Source organism: Schistocerca serialis, chromosome 1 (assembly GCF_023864345.2).
Source record: "Schistocerca serialis cubense isolate TAMUIC-IGC-003099 chromosome 1, iqSchSeri2.2, whole genome shotgun sequence".
Taxonomy (NCBI): domain Eukaryota; kingdom Metazoa; phylum Arthropoda; class Insecta; order Orthoptera; family Acrididae; genus Schistocerca; species Schistocerca serialis.
The window spans coordinates 1,175,395,910-1,175,418,391 of NC_064638.1; the positions used below are offsets into that span (position 1 = coordinate 1,175,395,910).

A 22,482-nucleotide genomic window follows, 5' to 3' on the forward strand; every position below is an offset into this window, starting at 1 on the left:
TTGGTAGTTGAAATTTTGTGAGAAGATTTCACCGCAACGAGAAACGCCTTTATTTTATTGATGTCCACCCCCAACCCTGTATCATGTTAGTGACACACTCTCATCTATTTCTCGATAATACAAAACGTGCTGCTCTTCTTTGAACTTTCTCCATGTACTCTGTAGATAGTATCTGGTAAGGATACCACACGACGCAGCAGTACTCCAAACGAGTATGGATAAAGGTAATGTAGGCAATCTCTATTGCATCTTCCAAGAGTTCTGACAGTAAACCGCAGTCTTTGGTTCCCCTTGCCCGCAACATTTTCTATGTATTCTTTCCAATTTAAGTTGTTCGTAGTTGTAATTGTTAGGTATTTAGTTGAATTTACGACCTTTAGATTTGATTGATTTATGGTGTAACCAAAGTTTAACGAATTCCTTTGCCCACTCATGTGGATGGTGTCACACTTTTCATTATTTAGGGTTAATTTTTTCACACCATACAGATATCCTTTGTAAATCGTTTTACAGTTTGTTTTGATCTTCTGATGACTTTACTAGACGATAAACGGCAGCTTGATCTACAAACAACCTAAGACGCCAGCTCAGATTGTCTGCTAAATCGTTTATATAGACAAGGAATAGCAGGGGGTTGTAACGCTGCCTTGGGGGACGCCAGAAATCACTTCTGTTTTACTCAATGACTTATCGTCAGTTACCACTAACTGTGACCTCTTTGACAGGAAATCACGAATCCAGTCACATAATTGAGACGATATTTCATAAGAAGGCAATTGAATTACAAGCCGCTTGTGAGATAGTGTCAAAAGCGTTCTTTAAATTTGGAGATATGGAATCAATTTGAGATCCGTTGTCAATAGCACTCAACACTTCGTGTGAGTAAAGAGCTAGTTGTGTTCCACAGGAACGATGTTCTCTAAAACCGTGTTGGCTGTGTGTCAATAGACCGTTTTCTTCGAGGTAATTCATAATATTCGAATTATATTGTATTATATAACTACCAGTGCCCGGTTTTACGGATCTGAAGATGGCAACACCTATTTCCGAAACTAGTAACAAAGTAACTGAGTTAACAAAGCGATCTTGACAGACTAATTAGTTTTTAAAAGAAGACTACGATACAAAATTATAGATTGCCTCCTACATTGAATGATCGTGTCAGGTAAACATGTCATTCATTTTTCGACGTGAAAAAACGTCTAGCCAGCGGGACTTCGCCGAACGACTTTCTGCGGTCGCCAAAGCACTCGATCTCACTCGTAGCACAGCTTCCGGCTCCTAAGGTCCTCTCCTAACGCTTGTTTAAACATATCAAATGTTTTCTCTTTTTTCCGTAAATATTTCGTACACACTGCTTGTCCTTCCAATTTCCTCATTGCTAGAAATTTTTTAACAGCCTTGACTTTTCAGTTTCCTTGCACCTACAAAATACTCACTTTAAGTAAGGCAATATCGTTGACCCAAGAGTCAGACGGATCGTACTGTGGATGAACGGTGATGACGTCAACCGCGTGGAGTGATCCCTCCTCCTCCAGATTGGTGACGCCCGCTCGCACCTCCATAACGTCGTAGCTGCAGACAGAAGACTTTGTTACTGCATCTGTATCTTACAAAAAACTGTTATTGCTGCATACTGCATCTCAGTGTACACTAGAATGGGAATTCCTTCGGAAATTCTTAAAAATCAACAGAAACAGAAATAATGGAGCGAGGCAGAGAATACTTCCACAGTTACTGAATTCGAGTGAATATCAGATGTAAGAAGACCAAGAGAAGAAATACAAGAAGCAAATGAAGAACTTGAAGTAAGAGAAGAGCGTATAGCTGTTATGAAGCTAAAAAGTGGAAAGACAACAAAGCACAATGGCATCAAACCAGAGATGGTTAAATTCTTGGAGAATAAGCAGAAGTCCTGCTACTTAAAACTGTGCTGTATGTGTAGAAGAAGACACAGTAAACCTCAAGAGAGTGGAGAGCCGAAGCAGTCACTCACAAACTTAAGAAGGAGGATAATTGTGAATGTAGTAACCATTACTGTCTCTATATCTGGAAAGATCTACTCAGGTATCATACAAACTACATTCAGGCAGGACGTGAATAAAAATTATAATGGCCGTATGGCTTTCGCCTAAAGGGAAGCATCCAGGATTTCATCATCACACTTTCAATGGCCAGGCGAAAATTTCTGGAGGAAACCAAGATTTCTCATGCTCTATTTTAGGACTTGAAGGACATATTTGAATGTTTCCCGAAAGAAACGCATAGCACCACCAGAAGTCAATGAAACATAACCATGATGACGCAAATAACAGAGGAAAGACACATTTAAGTACTTGAGCTCTAACATCAATCGAATTGGGAATATGCAAAAGAGAAATTAGGGAAACAGTTGGAACAGCAGGAACAGGTTAATGGTTTGAGACTGAACTTCCTCAACAAGAGAGAGATGTCGAAGGTAGCTCCGTGTAGATCTACTGTAATGAAGTAGAGCAAATCGGCCTTCCAGACAGGGAAATGATTACCATGGGCAAGCGTCGCCAAACCCTTGCTGGCCAGGGCGGAATTTAGGACCAGGACCAGGTTCAGTTCGTAACGTCGGTGCTCACACCCAGTGAATTATATATTTTTGACGGACACTGAGCCCTCGGTCACGCTTTGTGTTGTATCCAGTGCAGAGAGCGACGAACTGGTGCCTACACAACTCATCACGCCAGCGGCTGGAGAGCGCGGCAAGGAATGCTAGTTTTAAAGTACATTGACCTTGAAATGCTCTCACGATACGTTAGCGACGAAACCCAAGAGTAAAACATAAAGACAAGTTGAGAAGAGAGCGAGAGACTTTATTAGAACGGCGGCTATTGGCAGGTGACCTCATGAGCTCAACCAACAGTGACGATGATAACAAAAACCATGGTCCTATGTGGGGAACGGAAGGGGAAATGGAGTTATTATTTGGACATGAAAATTAAGGCTTGGTGGGATGTAGCAGTCTTTCATTTGAGTCTGAAGGAGACGGCAAGGAGCGCAGCAACGCCGATCAGCTGACAGTCATCTCTGGAGCAAAATGGTCAGATGTCAAAGGCCAACGACGCAGCTTGGATTTGTAAAAAAGAAAAAATAACCTCACACATTTCATAGCTTCATTCGTCAGCTTCATAATGAATTGAATATCATTTCATTAACGGTCATAGTAATTGTGATATTTCTAAACTGAAGAGCCAAAGGAACTGGCACACCTGCCTAACGTCGTGCAGGACCCCCGCGAACACGCTAAAGTGCCGCAACTTGACGTGGCATGGACTCGACTAACGTCTGAAGTAGAGCTGGAGGGAACTGAAACCATGAATCCTGCAGGACTGTTCATAAATTCATAAGAGTACGTTACAAGGCATCACAGGTATTCTCAATAATTTTAATGTGTGGGAAGTTCGGTGGCCAATGGAAGCGTTTGAACTCAGAAGAGTGTTCCTGGAGCCGCTCTCTGGATTCATGAGGTTGTCTCAATACCGCTCAATCAGGTGGCTGAGTGTACTCTGGTCAATTTTACCACCAGTTTTACCATTGGCAGTACCAGGGATCGAATGTGGATCCCCCACGTGAGGGTAGGTCACACAGACGAAGACATCTTTTGTTTAATACTTCTCTTTCACTATTTTGATTCTCTCCTTCATCTACTATCTCTTCACATCTAAGCATCACTGTATGTCTTACAGCTAGATGACCTGTATGGCACATTTCAGTACTTATCTATTTGCACTATTTTTACCTCCTCCCCCCCTCCTCCCCCACACACTGTTCTTACAGAACAGTACACAAAGGTAACTAACTGACCTATCCACATGTTTTTCACAGACATTTTTCTTGTTGTGCTTCATCACTTTTTCTCAGAACACTTACTTTTTTCCCCATCCTTCTGTAGCACATTATTTCAGTGAACTCACCCGCCATTCTAATAAAGTCTCTCGCTCTCTTTTCAATTTTTATTTACTTTTTACTCTTGGTTTTCGTCGCCAACGTATCGTGAGAGCATTTCACAGTCAGTGCACTTGAAAACTAGCATTCCTTGCCGCGGTCTCCAGTCGCTGGCGTGATGAGTTGCGTAGGCGCCAGTTCGTCGCTCTCTGCACTGCATACAGCGATGCTTACTTGTAGATACACGCAAAGCGTGACTGAGGGCTCAGTGTCCATCCAGAATATATAATTCACTGGGTGTGAGCACCGACGTTGCGAGCTGAGCCTTGTCACGCTCCTGAAATTCCGCCCTTGATATCAAGGCTTTGGCGACACTTGCCAATGGTGATCATATCCCTGCCAGGAAGGTCGAGCTATTCTCCATCTTTACAGTAGATCTCCACGGAGCTACGTCCTCGAGCTTTGTCCTCGACGTACCTCCCAGGAAACATATTCCTCCATTCTATAGCGGTTCTTAATACGACTGGATTTCTTTTGCTATAGGAATATTTTTATTTCACTTTCCTATTTCCTGTACATTGTAACCTCTCTCCCACTATATTTTGTTTACTCTTAACCGAAACAATTACCCATCCACGCCATCGGAGGCAGGTAAAGGATGGTTAATAGACAGAACACAAGTATGTTGCCAAAAAGAATAAACGTTCTCTTTTCTTCACGAATATTGTTGTAATACAGTCCGCAATTTAAGTGATAGGGTTGCTTTGGAAGGACAACTAGTATGTATTTGGTTTATTGACTTCGAAAATAACGCACTTCCTAACAATGGTTACACTCAACTATGCTCGTATTAGCAGTTAAATTTAGCTCCACTTTCCCACTAAAATGTGCCATTACTGCATTGGTTTTCTAAATTAAACTATCATGCTACAGTAGTTCACGGTATCCTTCATAATTGTCTAAATAATAACATAACCTGGCAAAGTACGCTGCTGAGTAAGAATAAAGAGACTGATTTATCCAGTAATTTCATATGTACGTAATTACGCCAACCTATTCCCGAATAAACCGATTAATGAGTCATTGTTACACTACCATTGACGGAAAACTTCGAAACTCGTGTTTTGTCATCTGAAAACTGTCCATTTTTTGTGGGACCTTTTCACGTGAAACCTGAATAACGCCTCCTCCCTTTCTCCATACACACGCACACACACACACACACACACACACACACACACACACACACATACACACACACACACAAAAGCACGCGAACGATAGCGCTTCTTACACGTCTATTCCGCCAAACGGCTAACTTACTTCATGTTACGGAGTTCCAGTAGCAGGTTGCCTTTTCAGCGACTTCCAGCGGCAACCGAAATTTGAATTTCATATAATTATTGACCGAATTTAAACAGAATATAACTTTTACTCTCTTACAAGCTTAACGTCACATATTAAACATATTAACTAATCTGTAAGATAATCTTACGTTTCAAGCTGTTTTATACGTGGGAATTCGATTCTTTAAAGAATCATGGGAGGGGGAAGGGGAGGGTAGAGGGGCCGGGGGGGGAGGATTTCTGGTTATTGAACTGAACACCCTGATAATGTCTCCTGCCGGCAAAGGTGTGCTCAACTCCAAATGTTCCAGAGAACCAGAGATGCGTAAAGGATATGACTATGTCATACTGCTATCATAGATGGTACCTGTTATAATGCCTTACTAGACTTCCGTTTATATTCTAACTGCTTTGAGTACTAGCTCACTACAGAATTTTGTTCCTGACGAAGTTAATTTCTGTGTTTTTATAGGAAATGAAGTACTTCTCCGCTATGTAATACTCTTTTTATTATTATAGTTCTAATTGTGTTTATTCGGGAAATTCAGAGTTCAATCCTTTTTTTATTATTTTGAAGAGTACAGGAAAGTGTTGTACCTGTAGGGTGGCTTCGATACGAAAATGGTTCAAATGGCTCTGAGCACTATGGGACTTAACAGCTGTGGTCATCAGTCCCCTAGAACTTAGAACTACTTAAACCTAACCAACCTAAGGACATCACACACATCCATGCCCGAAGCAGGATTCGAACCTGCGACCGTAGCAGTCGCGCGGTTCCGGACTGAGCGTCGATACGAAAACATGATTCTTTTTCTGGCGAGTGTTTCAATACAGTGACCGACTTCTAAATCACATTGTTAAGTGGCAGTTTATGCCGGGACTATCACATAACCTACTGTTGTAATGTAACGTGCACATCGCACTCATTAGTATAGTCAATTATTTAACGCTGCATGAAAACTACAGACAATATTCATTACTGCAAATGACTGCACAGCTAATTGTTTTTCTCCTTTCCTTTTAGTATTGTGAAAGGGACCTGTTATTTCTGCTGCCTTTGGGGCTTTCTTTGCCAGGCTTGCGACGGTCAAGTTGACTTAGAAGGACCGGAGTATCATAAAACTGTTTGCTGCTGAAAGGCATCCCCACACATTCACAGAACAGGGAAACGCTAGTCTTCCATGTCTGGGTAGCAGAAGTGGAGAGGGCGGACAGTATTTCATAACAACTGCATTATGCGAGACACTAAAAGGAATCCTTTTGACTAGATAAGTTCTGAAGACCAAGTGAAAACACAGAGGTTCCGACCGTGGGAACAGTCATTGGACGCTGTCACATGGATTTCCCATGCGTGCCTGTGTGGAAGGCTTTTGGTTGGTCATTGCTGGAAATCTGTCGTGTAATGGGAGAAATTTTTTGCCTTCTTTCCTGCAGCATATCATTATTGATTAACTACGACAAAATCCGCAAGAGAAAGAAACTGTTAAACTAGTTCGGACAATTATTATTGCTCGGATTCGTCATCCACACCACATGCACATTCCCTGACAACCCATATGGTCGCACTATGTACATGACGATGTTGTACTTTAAAACAGTTTTTCACATATGGAAAAACCTTACTTTTCCAGAGTAAATTTCGTAATTTCACAAACGACTGCAACACACATAACGTGAATGCTATCATTGTAAAATGAAATAACAAAGTATATTAAACTTCTATTACAGGGGTACATCTGGAAAGTGTACCAACATAGTTCTTCCTGTTTGTTATGGCGTGCACTTTGGTCCTGGCACTGCGATCCAACTGAATAAAAATTAAGCCAGTAAATAAACCCGCTCACCTGCCAACAGAGTCCACACAGTGAGCTGCAGTGATAGCCCAATAGCCGCCGATGATGGACGCACCGCACCAGTGGGCGCCGTTTTTCTGCAGGGACAGCTGCAACACCAGACTTACGTGTCAGTACAAAATGAATCGGTGGATGTTGTACGGTATAAGGATACAGGCCAGAATCACAATATGAACAAACCGATATCATTGTTTCGTACTAACTGAAACAGAATCACACCTCTACTTCACAATACATTTTAATGTTGAAACCCATGATACTTATTGTAAGCTTATTGACATACCGCTGGCTTAGTTGTGGAGTATCTTTGCGGGAAGCCACGTCCGTAGAGAGTCGAGCACGGGACACGAAACTGTTATGTTGTATAGTGTGTAGCTCTGTATGCAAGAAGCACTGTTAGTATTCAGGTTGAACTGTTGCTACAAGTGCTACTCTAGGGAAGTGATTAAATAAGGAAGTAATTCAGAGGAAAGTGCGTCAAGATGTAATTAAAAATGATCAGTGCCGCCGATAACGTATTTGTGTATCCTCTCGTTGCGTGTCGCACAGTATCAATCATCCGCGCCGTGTTCGGTCTCCCAAAATGAACTGATGTGAATCAGTAGAAATTAATTACCATAAAAGAGTGTAGTCAAGTGCCAGTGTCTTGTAGCGAGCGTGAGGACGTGCGTTCGATCATCGCGTTTGCACATTATCAACAATCAGTCGCGCCGCGACCGTTACGCGCACGCTCGTACAAGTGAGAACTGAGAACTAAGAAAAATTAGCTTTACAAACAGTGTTATCTCATTACTAGTGACAAGGAGGACTATTACCGGATATCTGTATGTGTGACGAGCGTAAGAACTTTCGTTCGATCATTCGGCTTCAGAATCATCAACAATCACCCGCGTCGTGTCGGTTACGCGTACGCTCGTCCGAATGATCTTTTTGGACTGTTAATCATCACGATTGTTCATTGGGATAAACATTTACTATTTAGAGTGTAAACGGTGCAACCTGTGGTTTCCATATCGTCTCAGAATATACGAGGTGCATTTAAGTTCTAAGGCCTCCGATTTCTTTTCTCCGGACTGGAAAGAGATAGAAACATGCGCATTGTTTTAAAATGAGGCCTCGTTCATTGTCAATACGTCCCGGAGATGGCAGCACCGTACGGCAGATGGAATTTTACCGCCAGCGGCGAGAATGAGAACTGTTCTAAATACTTAAAATGGCGACGTTTTCCTTACTTGAACAGCCTGCAATCATTCGTTTTCTGAATTTGCGTGGTGTGAAACCAATTGAAATTCATCGACAGTTGAAGGAGACATGTGGTGATGGAGTTATGGATGTGTCGAAAGTGCGTTCGTGGGTGCGACAGTTTAATGAAGGCAGAACATCGTGTGACAACAAACCGAAACAACCTCGGGCTCGCACAAGCCGGTCTGACGACATGATCGAGAAAGTGGAGAGAATTGTTTTGGGGGATCGCCGAATGACTGTTGAACAGATCGCCTCCAGAGTTGGCATTTCTGTGGGTTCTGTGCACACAATCCTGCATGACGACCTGAAAATGCGAAAAGTGTCGTCCAGGTGGGCGCCACGAATGCTGACGGACGACCACATGGCTGCCTGCGTGGCATGTTGCCAAGCAATGTTGACGCGCAACGACAGCATGAATGGGACTTTCTTTTCGTCGGTTGTGACAATGGATGAGACGTGGATGCCATTATTCAATCCAGAAACAAAGCGCCAGTCAGCTCAATGGAAGCACACAGATTCACCGCCACCAAAAAAATTTTGAGTAACCGCTAGTGCTGAAAAAATGATGGTGTCCATGTTCTGGGACAGCGAGGGCGTAATCCTTATCCATTGCGTTCCAAAGGGCACTACGGTAACAGGTGCATCCTACGAAAATGTTTTGAAGAACAAATTCCTTCCTGCACTGCAACAAAAACGTCCGGGAGGGGCTGCGCGTGCGCTGTTTCACCAAGACAACGCACCCGCACATCGAGCTAACGTTACGCAACAGTTTCTTCGTGATAACAGCTTTGAAGTGATTCCTCACGCTCTCTACTCACCTGACCTGGCTCCTAGTGACTTTTGGCTTTTTCCAACAATGAAAGACACTCTCCGTGGCCGCACATTCACCAGCCGTGCTGCTATTGCCTCAGCGATTTTCCAGTGGCCACAACAGACTCCTAAGGAAGCCTTCGCCGCTGCCATGGAATCATGGCGTCAGCGTTGTGAAAAATGTGTACGTCTGCAGGGCGATTACGTCGAGAAGTAACGACAGTTTCATCGATTTCGGGTGAGTAGTTAATTAGAAAAAAAATCGGAGGCCTTAGAACTTGAATGCACCTCGTAGATGTCCATAACAGACATAGGACAGTGTTGTGTTTTAACGTCGAGTGGCTCCCCTAAACCCGCTTGCATATCTCGATAGATAATTTCAGGCAAGCCAACAGCAGTGTGGAGCATAACAGTACTACCGCCGCGGGATTATCAGGTACGTGGTGTGGACAGGGCGCACGGTCAAGAAAAGCAACGGTCACGAAACGAGAAGTCAGTTTAACGTACCCCACCCATATGTACTTCCGGGCGTGTTACATTATGTGTAGTCAGTATTAATTTAACCTGTCAGTAATTAAACTGAGGATTTTGGTTAGTCATATATTATCACAATAAAAATGGTTCAAATGGCTCTGAGCACTATGGGACTTAACAGCTGTGGTCATCAGTCCCCTAGAACTTAGAACTACTTAAACCTAACCAACCTAAGGACATCACACACATCCATGCCGAGGCAGGATTCGAAACTGCGACCGTAGCGGTCTCGCGGTTCCAGACTGCAGCGCCTAGAACCGCACGGCCACTTTGGCCGGCAGACTGTGACCCTTCCAAGTACTAGCCAAGCCCGACAGCTCTCAACTTCGATGATCTGACGGCAAGGCCGTTGACTGTTGAGGAGTATATTGATTACGTACTAGGTCTACAACTTTGCTTCCGCCGTTTTTTCTCGAAGTTCGGGGATTTATTGTGAAATTTTACAAAAAAATTATTATTCATAGTATTGCCCATCGCTGGCCACTATATTATCCCATCTTTCGGATAGCATACGAATCCCGTGGCGGAAGAACTGGGCGTCTTCTGTGGCGATCGATGAATCGATTCAATTTTGCACTTGTTCGTATGATGGGAAGTGCTGGTCAGCCAGACTGTATGCCACTGATCGAAAAAGGTGGTAGTCAGAGAGAGCAACGTATGGAGAATACGGCGGGAGGGACAGAACTTCTCATTTCAACTTTTCAATGTATATTTTGACGGGTTTTACGACATGGGGTCGAGCACTGACCTGCTGCAAAATTACCTTTACGTGTCTATCGCTGTATTGTGGCCGTTTGTGTTTCAGTGCTGAGCTCGAAAGCATCAATTGCTTTCGATAATGATGTCCTGTGACTATCTTCGTCTGTTTCAGTAGCTACGAAAACGTTCTGTCTTCCACCGCCATGCCGGTCTTCGACATCAAAATCACCGTTCTTAAGGCGTTGAAAACATTCTCTGCACGTTCTTCCATTAATAGATTCCTCACCATTGGTCTTACCCAGCATTTTAAGAGCCACAGCCGCAGATTTCTTCATGTTAAAGCAAAAAATTAAAACTTCCCGCAAATGGCGAGAAATGGGTAAGTAAGTTGACGTACTTAATGGAGAATAACCTTATGCTGCAATCACAAATCGACTAATATTTTTATGGCTTTATGTTTACAGATGCCTAAGCTTATTGTATTATAGCTATGACCAACCACCTGAACCTCACTTGCCGCTACTGCCGTCCATTGCAAAACGGCGGAAGCAAAGTTGTAGACCTAACAATACTGAAAACTTCGTTTACAAGGTTCTGATCAAAATCAACAATGAAATTGTTTAAAAAAACGCTTAGATAAACTTCCGTTGTTGATAGTTGTAAAATATTCCAGAAACTGTTCTTCTGAAATGCTCTCCCGCTAGAGTCGAATTTGTATAAGACAAAGCGTCACGTCGGATTTCTCTCAATCTCAATTGTTGTCTTAATATGTTCCAGCATCGGCATTCTAATGGAAATGATTTTGTGAAGTTGTAGGAATACAGGTAGATGGAAAAAATGAAGAATAATAAATCACGAGATTCGAATAACCGTAGTTTAATTCATACTAGGGAAAGGCCTGGACCTACTGGACGACGATGTGGACCAACTGCTGCCTTGAAGCAAAAATTTGTATTAAATTATTTTATGTTTTTTGAACACTTGCTTCCTTACTTAAAATACCTATAAGTACACCTCGGCGGGCATACGACTGTTTCAATGAGGATGCATATCATCGTTCATCCCCCAGCGGGAATACAGTGAGGCTGCGAGCGACGAGGAATATGAACGAGGTTGTAACATCAGAGGCGAACAGCAGTCGGGAATTTGAGTCGGAAGGATAGCGTGTCCGGATGGCCGAGGCGGTCGAGGCGAGAGTTCGCGAGAATCTGGGTTCGAGTCCCGGTATGGTTATCAATTTTCAAGAGCAGCTGTTGAATTAATTCCACGTCCAAAGCAGCCAACTCGAACAAATTTCCCTTTAGTTAAACTGTTGTTCCAGTGTTTGTCATGGTCCTAAACTGGATAAAGTAAGACGGAATACATGTTAATTTAGTATATGGAACCACCTGCGTTTCGCTGATGATGTAGCACTTATTGTGCATACATCAGATAAACAACCAATGGAAGGACTTAACAGAGTAAGTCTGGAAAACCAATATTATAATGCCGCAATAAATTAATATACATCGATACCTCGAAAACGAAATAGTACCAGTTACCAACAAGTTGACTATTTTTGCACTTACGGAGTTGTAGAAAATAATTGGATCTACAACAAATGACAGAAGACGAAAAATAATCATGAATTACTTTCGTGAACTACGCTTCCTTTTTACAATCAGAATGTTTTACGAGATTTTAGTAATGGCAAAAGACAACGGCTTTCAACACGAAAATCATTCAAAAAATTAATGTCGGTCAGCGCTCAGTGGAGAGATGTAAGCTAGGAACTATGTGGAAGGAGTAGAAAACAAAGAAATGGATAGGGAAACAGACATATTTCTGACTCTAACAAAAATGAAATGGAGATGGGCAGGAAAAGTTTGGCGATGGATGTTCATCGGGCAGGGGAAGTTCTCTGATGGATTGCAAAGGAAGAGAGAAGACTGAGTGACGACCTAATGGAACTTCGGTAGACGAAATTAGAAAACCTGCAAGAGGAACATCAATGCGTATAGTTGCAGAACGTGTTGCGTGCAAAGTTACAGAGGAGATATTTATCCAGTAGTGGTTGGTGATTATGAAAAGTGGATTTATGGCGGGTACTCACCTGTGACGGGAATTCGCCTCGTTCAGCTGGCTCGCCGTTAACTATTCTTCCGTTCAGTGGCGACACCGCCTGCATCGTCGTGGCGCCTGTAATACACAACCATAACACACAGAGCTTAGAGGACTACTCTAAAGATGATATTTCGTCTTTGATCCCGACAGAACTCTGAGTCAGGCCCGGTACCAGCGCGGCCGTTGAGCGATGCACCAGATGCATGTTGCCTATTTTAAAGATTTCCAGAGCCAACAAAGATTAGATTTTCAGTATTTCACACAACTGAATTATTGACCGAATTTAAATATTTAAAATGGCATCACAGTTCTCATTAAGATATATAATCTCACGTTAACGGTTTAACACAGTAATTCAACACATTAAACTTAGAAACTGTGGAGACGTTTTGAGACAGCTTAACTATATTCGTCTAATATCTGAGCATGAGAGGGCTTAGCGACTTCCAACAAACTTTACACTTTATTTCAAATGTCTGCAAAACTCTTTGTCGCTGACATCGCGCTCAGAATGATAAAAGGAAACTAGTTTATCGCTTACCACATTTTCGCTGTTCATACGAGATACTTCATCATAAGACTCAGTATTTTAATTTATTACTTCTTTACTATTAACTCTATTGGAGAAATATTTTACAAATAGTGTCCACATACACCGCTGAATGTACCTGCAAATACATAGCACTGTACGATAATGGGACAAGGCATTTTATACGTGCGTCGGAGTTGGATTCTCTAAAGAATCTGGTTGGAAGAGGGGTAGGGGGAGGGGGCGAGGTGGGTGTTTTTTGGTGCTGTCAGATACCTTGACAGGAGTGAAGTGATCGCACTGTTATTACGCTGACGTCCTTCCAATTTCGATATATTCGCCAGCTTAGGGACTCACTCTGCATCGGAAGTCTTATAAGGTAGATTCTACAACCCCGAAATTGAAACCGTTCGCAGAGATAACAATGATGTTTCAATCCAAAATATCGTTAAGGAGAAATTGCGACTGAACCGTCTGCTTCATTGCCCAGAATAGCGTTATTTATGTTTTAAACTAAATTACAATTGGTCATTACCGGCTGTGAAATAACTTTGAATCTCTATAAAGTGTTCGTCTAAGCTTTACTGTTTGTATGGAGTGTTCTGAAACTATTCTTTCACATTAATATAGGAGGTAGAGAACATCAAAAGAAATACACTCCTGGAAATTGAAATAAGAACACCGTGAATTCATTGTCCCAGGAAGGGGAAACTTTATTGACACATTCCTGGAGTCAGATACATCACATGATCACACTGACAGAACCACAGGCACATAGACACAGGCAACAGACCATGCACAATGTCGGCACTAGTACAGTGTATATCCACCTTTCGCAGCAATGCAGGCTGCTATTCTCCCATGGAGACGATCGTAGAGATGCTGGATGTAGTCCTGTGGAACGGCTTGCCATGCCATTTCCACCTGGCGCCTCAGATGGACCAGCGTTCGTGCTGGACGTGCAGACCGCGTGAGACGACGCTTCATCCAGTCCCAAACATGCTCAATGGGGGACAGATCCGGAGATCTTGCTGGCCAGGGTAGTTGACTTACACCTTCTAGAGCACGTTGGGTGGCACGGGATGCATGCGGACGTGCATTGTCCTGTTGGAACAGCAAGTTCCCTTGCCGGTCTAGGAATGGTAGAACGATGGGTTCGATGACGGTTTGGATGTACCGTGCACTATTCAGTGTCCCCTCGACGATCACCAGTGGTGTACGGCCAGTGTAGGAGATCGCTCCCCACACCATGTTGCCGGGTGTTGGCCCTGTGTGCCTCGGTCGTATGCAGTCCTGATTGTGGCGCTCACCTGCACGGCGCCAAACACGCATACGACCATCATTGGCACCAAGGCAGAAGCGACTCTCATCGCTGAAGACGACACGTCTCCATTCGTCCCTCCATTCACGCCTGTCGCGACACCACTGGAGGCGGGCTGCACGATGTTGGGGCGTGAGCGGAAGACGGCATAACGGTGTGCGGGACCGTAGCCCAGCTTCATGGAGACGGTTTCGAATGGTCCTCGCCGATACCCCAGGAGCAACAGTGTCCCTAATTTGCTGGGAAGTGGCGGTGCGGTCCTCTACGGCACTGCGTAGGATCCTACGGTCTTGGCGTGCATCCGTGCGTCGCTGCGGTCCGGTCCCAGGTCGACGGGCACGTGCACCTTCCGCCGACCGCTGGCGACAACATCGATGTACTGTGGAGACCTCACGCCCCACGTGTTGAGCAATTCGGCGGTACGTCCACCCGGCCTCCCGCATGCCCACTATACGCCCTCGCTCAAAGTCCGTCAACTGCACATACGGTTCACGCCCACGCTGTTGCGGCATGCTACCAGTGTTAAAGACTGCGATGGAGCTCCGTATGCCACGGCAAACTGGCTGAAACTGACGGCGGCGGTGCACAAATGCTGCGCAGCTAGCGCCATTCGATGGCCAACACCGCGGTTCCTGGTGTGTCCGCTGTGCCGTGCGTTTGATCATTGCTTGTACAGCCCTCTCGTAGTGTCCGGAGCAAGTATGGTGGGTCTGACACACCGGTGTCAATGTGTTCTTTTTTCCATTTCCAGGAGTGTATATTTCGACAACGAACGTGTGGGCACCGAAGTCAAGTCCTAAAGCTAGGGAACATTTTGTCAGTGGTGCTGGCATATACTGTTGTTTCGGTGTGCTGACTGGGACTTTGTGCTGACATACAAAACTGCCCTGTGTACGTATGGTTGGATCTGACGTCTGCTCGGAAACATGTCAATTCATTCGTAACCATCATCGCCTTGTGACAATAACAGTAAGTTACTTGTAAACATAGCAATTCATGTCCGCAGCTCGTGGTCTAGTGGCTAGCGTTCGATTCCCAGCCGGGTTCGGGATTTCCTCTGCCCGGAGACAGGGTGTTTGTGTTGTCCTCATCATTCGTGACAGTCGGTAGATTGGACTGTGAAAAAACTGGACTGTGAAAAAATTGGGACTTTGTACGGGAGCTGATAACCGCGCAGTTGAGCTCCGCACAAACCAATCCTCACAACGATTCAGTCGCAGTTATTACTGCCTTGTGACGACAACAACAGTGTACATGGAGCGGTTTAAGTACACTGAAATGGCTGACATGCGTCCGGAATACGGGTCTGTGAATGGATGAACTGCAGTGAGAGGATGCCGACAGCGCTTTCGCGACCGCCAAGTTCCACAACACCAAACATTCGGACGTCGGCATCACCTGCTGCGTGAAATAGGCACTTCCCGTGCAAGTATGCGTGATACAAGTCAGAATCGAACAGTGTGAATTGCCGAAATGATAGACGAGATTCTGCGACATGCTGAAGACACTCCATCTACAAATACACTAAGTATTGAACACATCCTTAGTGCCAAATATACCCTTGTCTGGAATGTGTTACAGTACCAGCAGCTTTATCCTTTCCATATTCAGCGCGTGGCGTCATTAGCACCTGAAGATTTTTCTCAACACAGGCAGTTCGTACATTGGTTTTTACAAAGACTGCCCTGCACCCAGTAATGCCGGCCGAGGCCCTGTACACCGACGAGGATTTGTCACCCGTGCAAGGTGTTTCAGTATCCACAATTCGCATGTTTGGGCACATGTGAATCCACGAGCTACTCGACTTCGTGCTCATGAACAGCGATTCGGTGTTACTGAGTGGGTGGTAGTGATAAGTTGATTGGGCTATAGACTCCTACTCCACCTAAACGAACAGAGATATCACATTTTCGTGGAACATTGGTTACCAGAACTGCTGGAGGCTGTACATATGAGCGTCAGACAAATGATGTGCTTTCAGGACGGTGGGACGCCAGCCCATTTCAGCATTTCTGTGAGGAATCATTTGAGAGTTCCTTTGGGAATCAATGCATCAGGGGTGTGACCTGGTCACCCAGGTCACCTGACCTCAGTTGTCTGGATTTCTTCCTCGGGAGAGGAATATCAAGCGGTTGGTGTATGGAATAGTTGCGGAAACAGAAGAAGATCTCGTTGCTAGAATTTCCGTCGTAGCAGGCGCCATTGCAGATACGCCAGGAATCTTCGAACTGACACAACAATCAATGGCCCAACAATGTACCGCGTGCATACGGGCCAGTGGTCACGCATTCGAGCAGTTCCCTTGATTGCCATGCTGTAATTAGCATGCTAAACTGCCTAGTGTGTAAATCGTCCATAGCATCACAAAAATCGTCGTCAGTGGTCATATGAACCAGAACTCTATATATATTCGATAAGTTATTTCAATTTTTTAAAGGTATTAAAATCTTCTAAAACTTTCTTGGTAACCCCATCAACTGTTACCAGTTGCTTTATTACAGGATCACACATAATCGTTTCGCGATGATTTAACCGCATCCTCAGGTGTACACATACAACTAATTTAACATTGATTCGTTAAAATACACGGCCTCCCAACGTTCGGATGGCGATCGAATTGCCTGGATCGCCTAAACTGGATGTTTACAAGACGAAACATCTAAAATTCGTGCGGCAGACGCAGGCAGTGTACACAAGCACTGTGTGATCTTCTAATAAAGGAACTGCTAACACATAATGCAGCTACCAAAAAGTTTTTTATAAGATTTTCGCAGTTTTTTAATTGAAATGTTTTATCGTGTAACTACGTTGTGGCTAGCCAAACCGCGAAATCATAAATCTATTTGTTTTGATGTTCTCTATCTCCTGTATTAATTTGAACGAGTACTGTCCTAGCGGTCTTTAGACAAAATTACGTTGATGGCAGTAGAGTCATTCTGCTTATTCTCTAAACTCTCTCAGTAAAATTTGGCAAAAAGGTATATCTCCTTCTCTCAAGGGGTATCCATTTGAGTTCGCACTGCTATCTTGTTCCGACAAATCTAACAGCATGCCTCTGAACTGCTCCAATGCCTTCCTTTGATCCGACCTGCTGAGAATCCCAAACACTCGAGCAGTATTCTAGAATATCTCGCACAAGTGTTCTGCATGCGGTCTCCTTTATAGATGAGCTACACTTTCCTAGAATTCTCCCAATATACTGAAATCGAGCATTCGCCTTCCCTACAATCGACCTTACGTGCTCGTTCGACTTCATATAGCTTTGCAACGTAGCGCCTAGAAATTTAATCGATGACACTTTATCGAGAAGCACACCACTAATACCATACTCCAACATAACAGGATTGCTTTTCCCACTCATCTACATTAACTTAGATTTTTCTATATTTCGGGCAAGCTGCCATTCATAACACCAAAAAGAGATTGTTTCTAAATCACACTGTATCTTCCTAAAGTCACTCAAAGACGGTAGTTTCCAACATACTACAGCGTCGTTAGCAAACAGACGCAAATTTCTGTTCACCCTATCCGTTACATCACTTCCCTGGAACACTCCTGACGGTGCCTTTGTCTCTGAGGCACACACGCTGTCGAAGACAGAGCGCTGGTTTCTACGACTTAAGACGTCTTCGAGCGACTAACATATTCCGTGAGCTTAGACATTCGTTAACAGGCTGCAGTGGGGCACTGCGTGAAACGTTTTCCGCAAATGTAGGAATATATCATATGCTAGTTGCCCTTCATCCACGATTCGCAGGATTTTTTTTTAATTTATCGGTCTTTCTGGTTTGTATGATGTGCCCTGCCACGAATTTTTATCCCGTGAGACCTCAGAGTAACACTTGTGTCCTACACGATCAATTATTTGTAGGATGTAATATGTCTTTACAGCTCCCTCTAGTACCATGGAAGTTATTCCTTGATGTCTTAGCACAGGTCATCTTCGCAGAAAATCGGTTGAACGTAGCAAGCTGAGTTTCGCATGAATGATGCTTTTTAGAATCGCGCTGATTTTTGGACAGAAGCTTTTCTATCTCAAGGAAAATAATTACATTCGAAATTAAAATAAGCTCAAACTGACGTTAAGGATACCGGGCTGTAATATTGGTGGTTCGTTTTATACGTCACGTCGTTTACGTACCTCGTGAACAGTAACTGGCCTGTGTGTATGCAGCACTCACTTTCTCTTCTGACGAAGTGAAGTTAGTGGCCTGGAGCGATAACGGCGTGTTCCGGAGCGAAGCGATGCCGTGTGAGCAGTACTGTCAGCCGCGCTTGGCAATTGAAACAATGTTGCGCGAGCAAGAGACGTAATCTCGACGCAACTTGAGTGAACCAGTTCGTGTAAGTACTCGCTAGGCGACGTGTGAGAAGCACGCAATTGGTTAGAAAGTCTTCTGTTCTCCAACATCTTGCAAATATGTACTTAGCTAACTGTTCGATGGAGCGGAACTGTATCGGAGGTTTTCTGGACGTCATGAAACACGAACTCGGGAAGCTATCCTCTAATTAGAACCTTAATCTCGTGATAAAAGGAACAATCTGGCTTTCATACTATCAGTGCTTTCGAAGGTAGTGTTGTTTCCAACAGAGAGGGTTTCTGATCTCCAAACAAAATTGATAAAACACGTTGCGGGGCCCCTCCCGCCGGTGCTTCGAGTGTTCCTTCGGGCATGGGTGTCTGGGGACCGATGACCTCAGCAGTTTGGTTCCTTAGGACTTCAAACACATACGAACATTTTTTATTAACCGCGAGCACATAATATTTCTATAATTCCACAACAAACTTACGTCAAAGAGGTAGGTCTGGACTTCTGTGAGTCTGCGTTTCAGGGCCGTAACGAGGTGAAGCGCGATAGGCCCAAGTCAACGACAAGACAGTTTAAGAATTAATTGTAAGTGTTATTTGACTTATTCTACCTCTCCTGTTCCTACAGGAGATGGACACAAATTTGGAAACACTGAAAGAAATGCAGCTTTCAACCTAAATGCAGATGCTAACCTAGCCTGGAGGTTGCGTTATTGTATTTCACCTTGTACGACATTTTTGCATCGTTCTCAATGCGTTGCAAGCGGCGGTCGCGGCTCTAACAGTGTTCGTCTACATCTACATCTACATTTATACTCCTTAAGCCACCCAACGGTGTATGGCGGATGGCACTTTACGTACCACTGTCATTACCTCCCTTTCCTGTTCCAATCGCGTATGGTTCGCGGGAAGAACGACTGCCGGAAATCCTCCGTGCGCGCTCCAATCTCTCTAATTTTACATTCGTGATCTCCTCGGGGAAGCAATATATTCGATACCTCATCCAGAAACGCATCCTCTCGAAATCTGGACAGCAAGCTACACCGCGATGCAGACCGCCTCTCTTGAAGAGTCTGCCACTTGAGTTTGCTAAACATCTCCGTAACGCTATCACGCTTACCAAATAACCCTGTGACGAAACGCACCGCTCTTCTTTGGATCTTCTCCATGTCCTCTGTCAACCCGACCTGGTACACTGATGAGCAATACTCAAGTATAGGCCGAACGAGTGTTTTGAAAGCCACCTCCTTTGTTGATGGACATTTTCTAAGGACTCTCCCAATGAATCTCAACCTGGCACCCGCCTTACCAACAATTAATTTTATATGATCATTCCACTTCAAATCGTTCCGTACGCATACTCCCAGATATTTTACAGAAGTAACTGCTACCAGTGTTTGTTCCGCTATCATATAATCATACAATAAAGAATCCTTCTTTCTATGTATTCGCAATACATTACATTTGTCTATGTTAAGGGTCTGTTGCCACTCCTTGCACCAAATGCCTATCCGCTGGAGATCTTCCTGCATTTCTTAAGTTAGCCTGGACGGAGGATTTTGATCAAAGGCAAGGGCATCTTCGGGAGTGCCCCAGAGAAGTGTGGTAGGTCTGCTCTTATTCTATACATACATAAACGGTCTGACAGATAAGATGAAAAATAATCTGCAACTGTTTACTGAAGACGCCGTAGTAAATGGGAAAATATCGTCGTCGATTTACAGTAGGAGGATACAGACTTACTTAGGCAGAATTTCGGTTTGAGGTTATGAATGGGAGCTTGCTCTAAATTGTAGAAAAATGTAAGTTAATGCAGACGAGTAGGAAAAGTGAGGAAGACGAATAGTAGTTTTCAGTTTATTGGGAGACTTTTAGGAAATTGTAGCTCGCTTATAAGGTAGGTCGCATGTAGAACACTAGTTTGACCCTTTTGTGAGTGCTGATCGAGCGTTTGGGACACCCACCAGTTCGGGTTGAAGGAAGACAGCGAAGCAATGCTGAGTCCTGCTGCTAGTTTTGTAAACGGTAGGTTCGATCAACACCCGAGTAGTACAGAGATGCTTCGTCAACTCAAATAGGAATCCGAGGAGGAAAGACGACGTTCTTCTCGCGAAAAACTATTGAGAAAATGTAGAGAACCGCCATTTGCAGTTGATTGCAGAACTATTCTACTACCGATAAAGTAAATTTCGCGTAAGGAATACGAAAATAAGGAAAATTAGGGCTCGTGGGAAGACATATAGACAGTTGCTTTTTCTCTAGCTCCATTTGTGAGTGGAAGAGGAAAGTGAACGACTATTAGTGGTATAAGGTCTCCTCTGCGATGCACGGTATGGTGGTTCACGGCATATGCGTCTGTGTATGTGTGTGTGTGTGTGTGTGTGTGTGTGTGTGTACAGATGTAGATTTAGTAGCCAAAGTGAGACAAATATACTTCTCCAAATGAGGTTTCAACGAGGCAACTGTCTTCATGTCTTCGTGAGACGAGTCCTGGAATGTAGCGTAATGGCTTGGTCGGCCTTGTACACTTTGAAGGCCACGAGTAAAAGAGTTTGAGGGGAAAATCCTACATTTATCTCGTTAAAATCCTTCTGGACCTACTGCCGCGTCATCTAATACAATACTTGAAATACGAAAATAAACCGACGTTTCAGCCTAGTTGGAGCGGCCTTCGTCAGCCCTATTTCCGAACTTCTAATACAAGTATCCGCCAGCACGTATAACAAAATCTGTGCAGAAATTATGCCCCCGGACTTCGGGATAATATTTAATTCTTGTTCTAAAACAACAAGAAGTTCCAATCTTTAACACAGACGTGATTTCCTGACTGAGGGTTTTGGTGATTTTCTGCTTTTTGTAAGGTGAATCCAGGATAGAAAACACGTTGTTGTTGTTGTTGTGGTCTTCAGTCCTGAGACTGGTTTGATGCAGCTCTCCATGCTACTCTATCCTGTGCAAGCCTCTTCATCTCCCAGTACCTACTGCAACCTACATCCTTCTGAATCTGCTTAGTGTATTCATCTCTTGGTCTCCCTCTACGATTTTTACCCTCCACGCTGCCCTCCAATACTAAATTGGTGATCCCTTGATGCCTCAGAACATGTCCTACCAACCGTACATTCACAAAAAGAAGCCTAAAAGCAAGCATTCCATGTGAAAATAATTTGTGTCCCACCAGAACAACAGTCCTACCTAATGCCGGAAGAGCCGACATTTCGCTAAAATGGGCTGCCCCACTATCCTTTATTGCCCCCTTCGCGGGGACAGGCCAACGGAAGGTGAAAGTCGCCCCGACACCTGACACAGACCCGCTACTCACCCGTGACGCGGTTCGCGGCCACCGCCGCCAGAAGCAGAAGCGACGTCCACCTCAGCATGTCTCCACCAGTCTGGCCAAACACCCCGCTCTTGTAACGGTAGCTGTCGCTAACAGGTCTCCTTCGACGCCAGAAATGCTGCGTCTACGTGAGTTCACCGAAATTTCTGCGGCAAGGTCAACTGCTGTGCGAAAACGACTGTCAGATGCTCTTCAAATTATTCGCTGTAATCATCCATAGATAACAGCGCACGTGAAGCCTCGTCCGCTATAAACTATAAATCATCCGTGTTAATGTGTATCTATTTTGTCGAAAAGGCATCGATTCCGAAGAAAATCAGTAGTGACATCCTGTGTTGTAGTGTCACACCTGCCAGGTCTCTTAAAATTATTCGCCCTGATCATTCACAGATAACTGCACATGCTGTTGTCGTTTAACATTCCAGCTAAACGCGAGTTGTAGACTGAGAGCGAAGATTATAGTGAGTGCACCTCCACTGCC

The 22,482-nt window shown here is 44.1% G+C and overlaps 1 protein-coding gene across 1 annotated transcript in view; it reads right to left on the reverse strand.

Moving 5' to 3' along the window:
- LOC126456375 (trypsin-like) overlaps positions 1-22,041 on the reverse strand; it is a 63,347-nt gene extending 41,306 nt beyond the window's left edge. The window contains exons 1-4 of the mRNA XM_050092132.1: positions 21,984-22,041; positions 12,495-12,580; positions 7,106-7,203; positions 1,440-1,575 (exon numbers count right to left, since the gene is read on the reverse strand). Coding sequence (XP_049948089.1) covers positions 1,440-1,575; positions 7,106-7,203; positions 12,495-12,580; positions 21,984-22,041 — 378 coding nt within the window. The remainder of the gene's footprint in view (positions 1-1,439; positions 1,576-7,105; positions 7,204-12,494; positions 12,581-21,983) is intronic.
- Between the last annotated feature and the right edge of the window lie 441 nt (positions 22,042-22,482).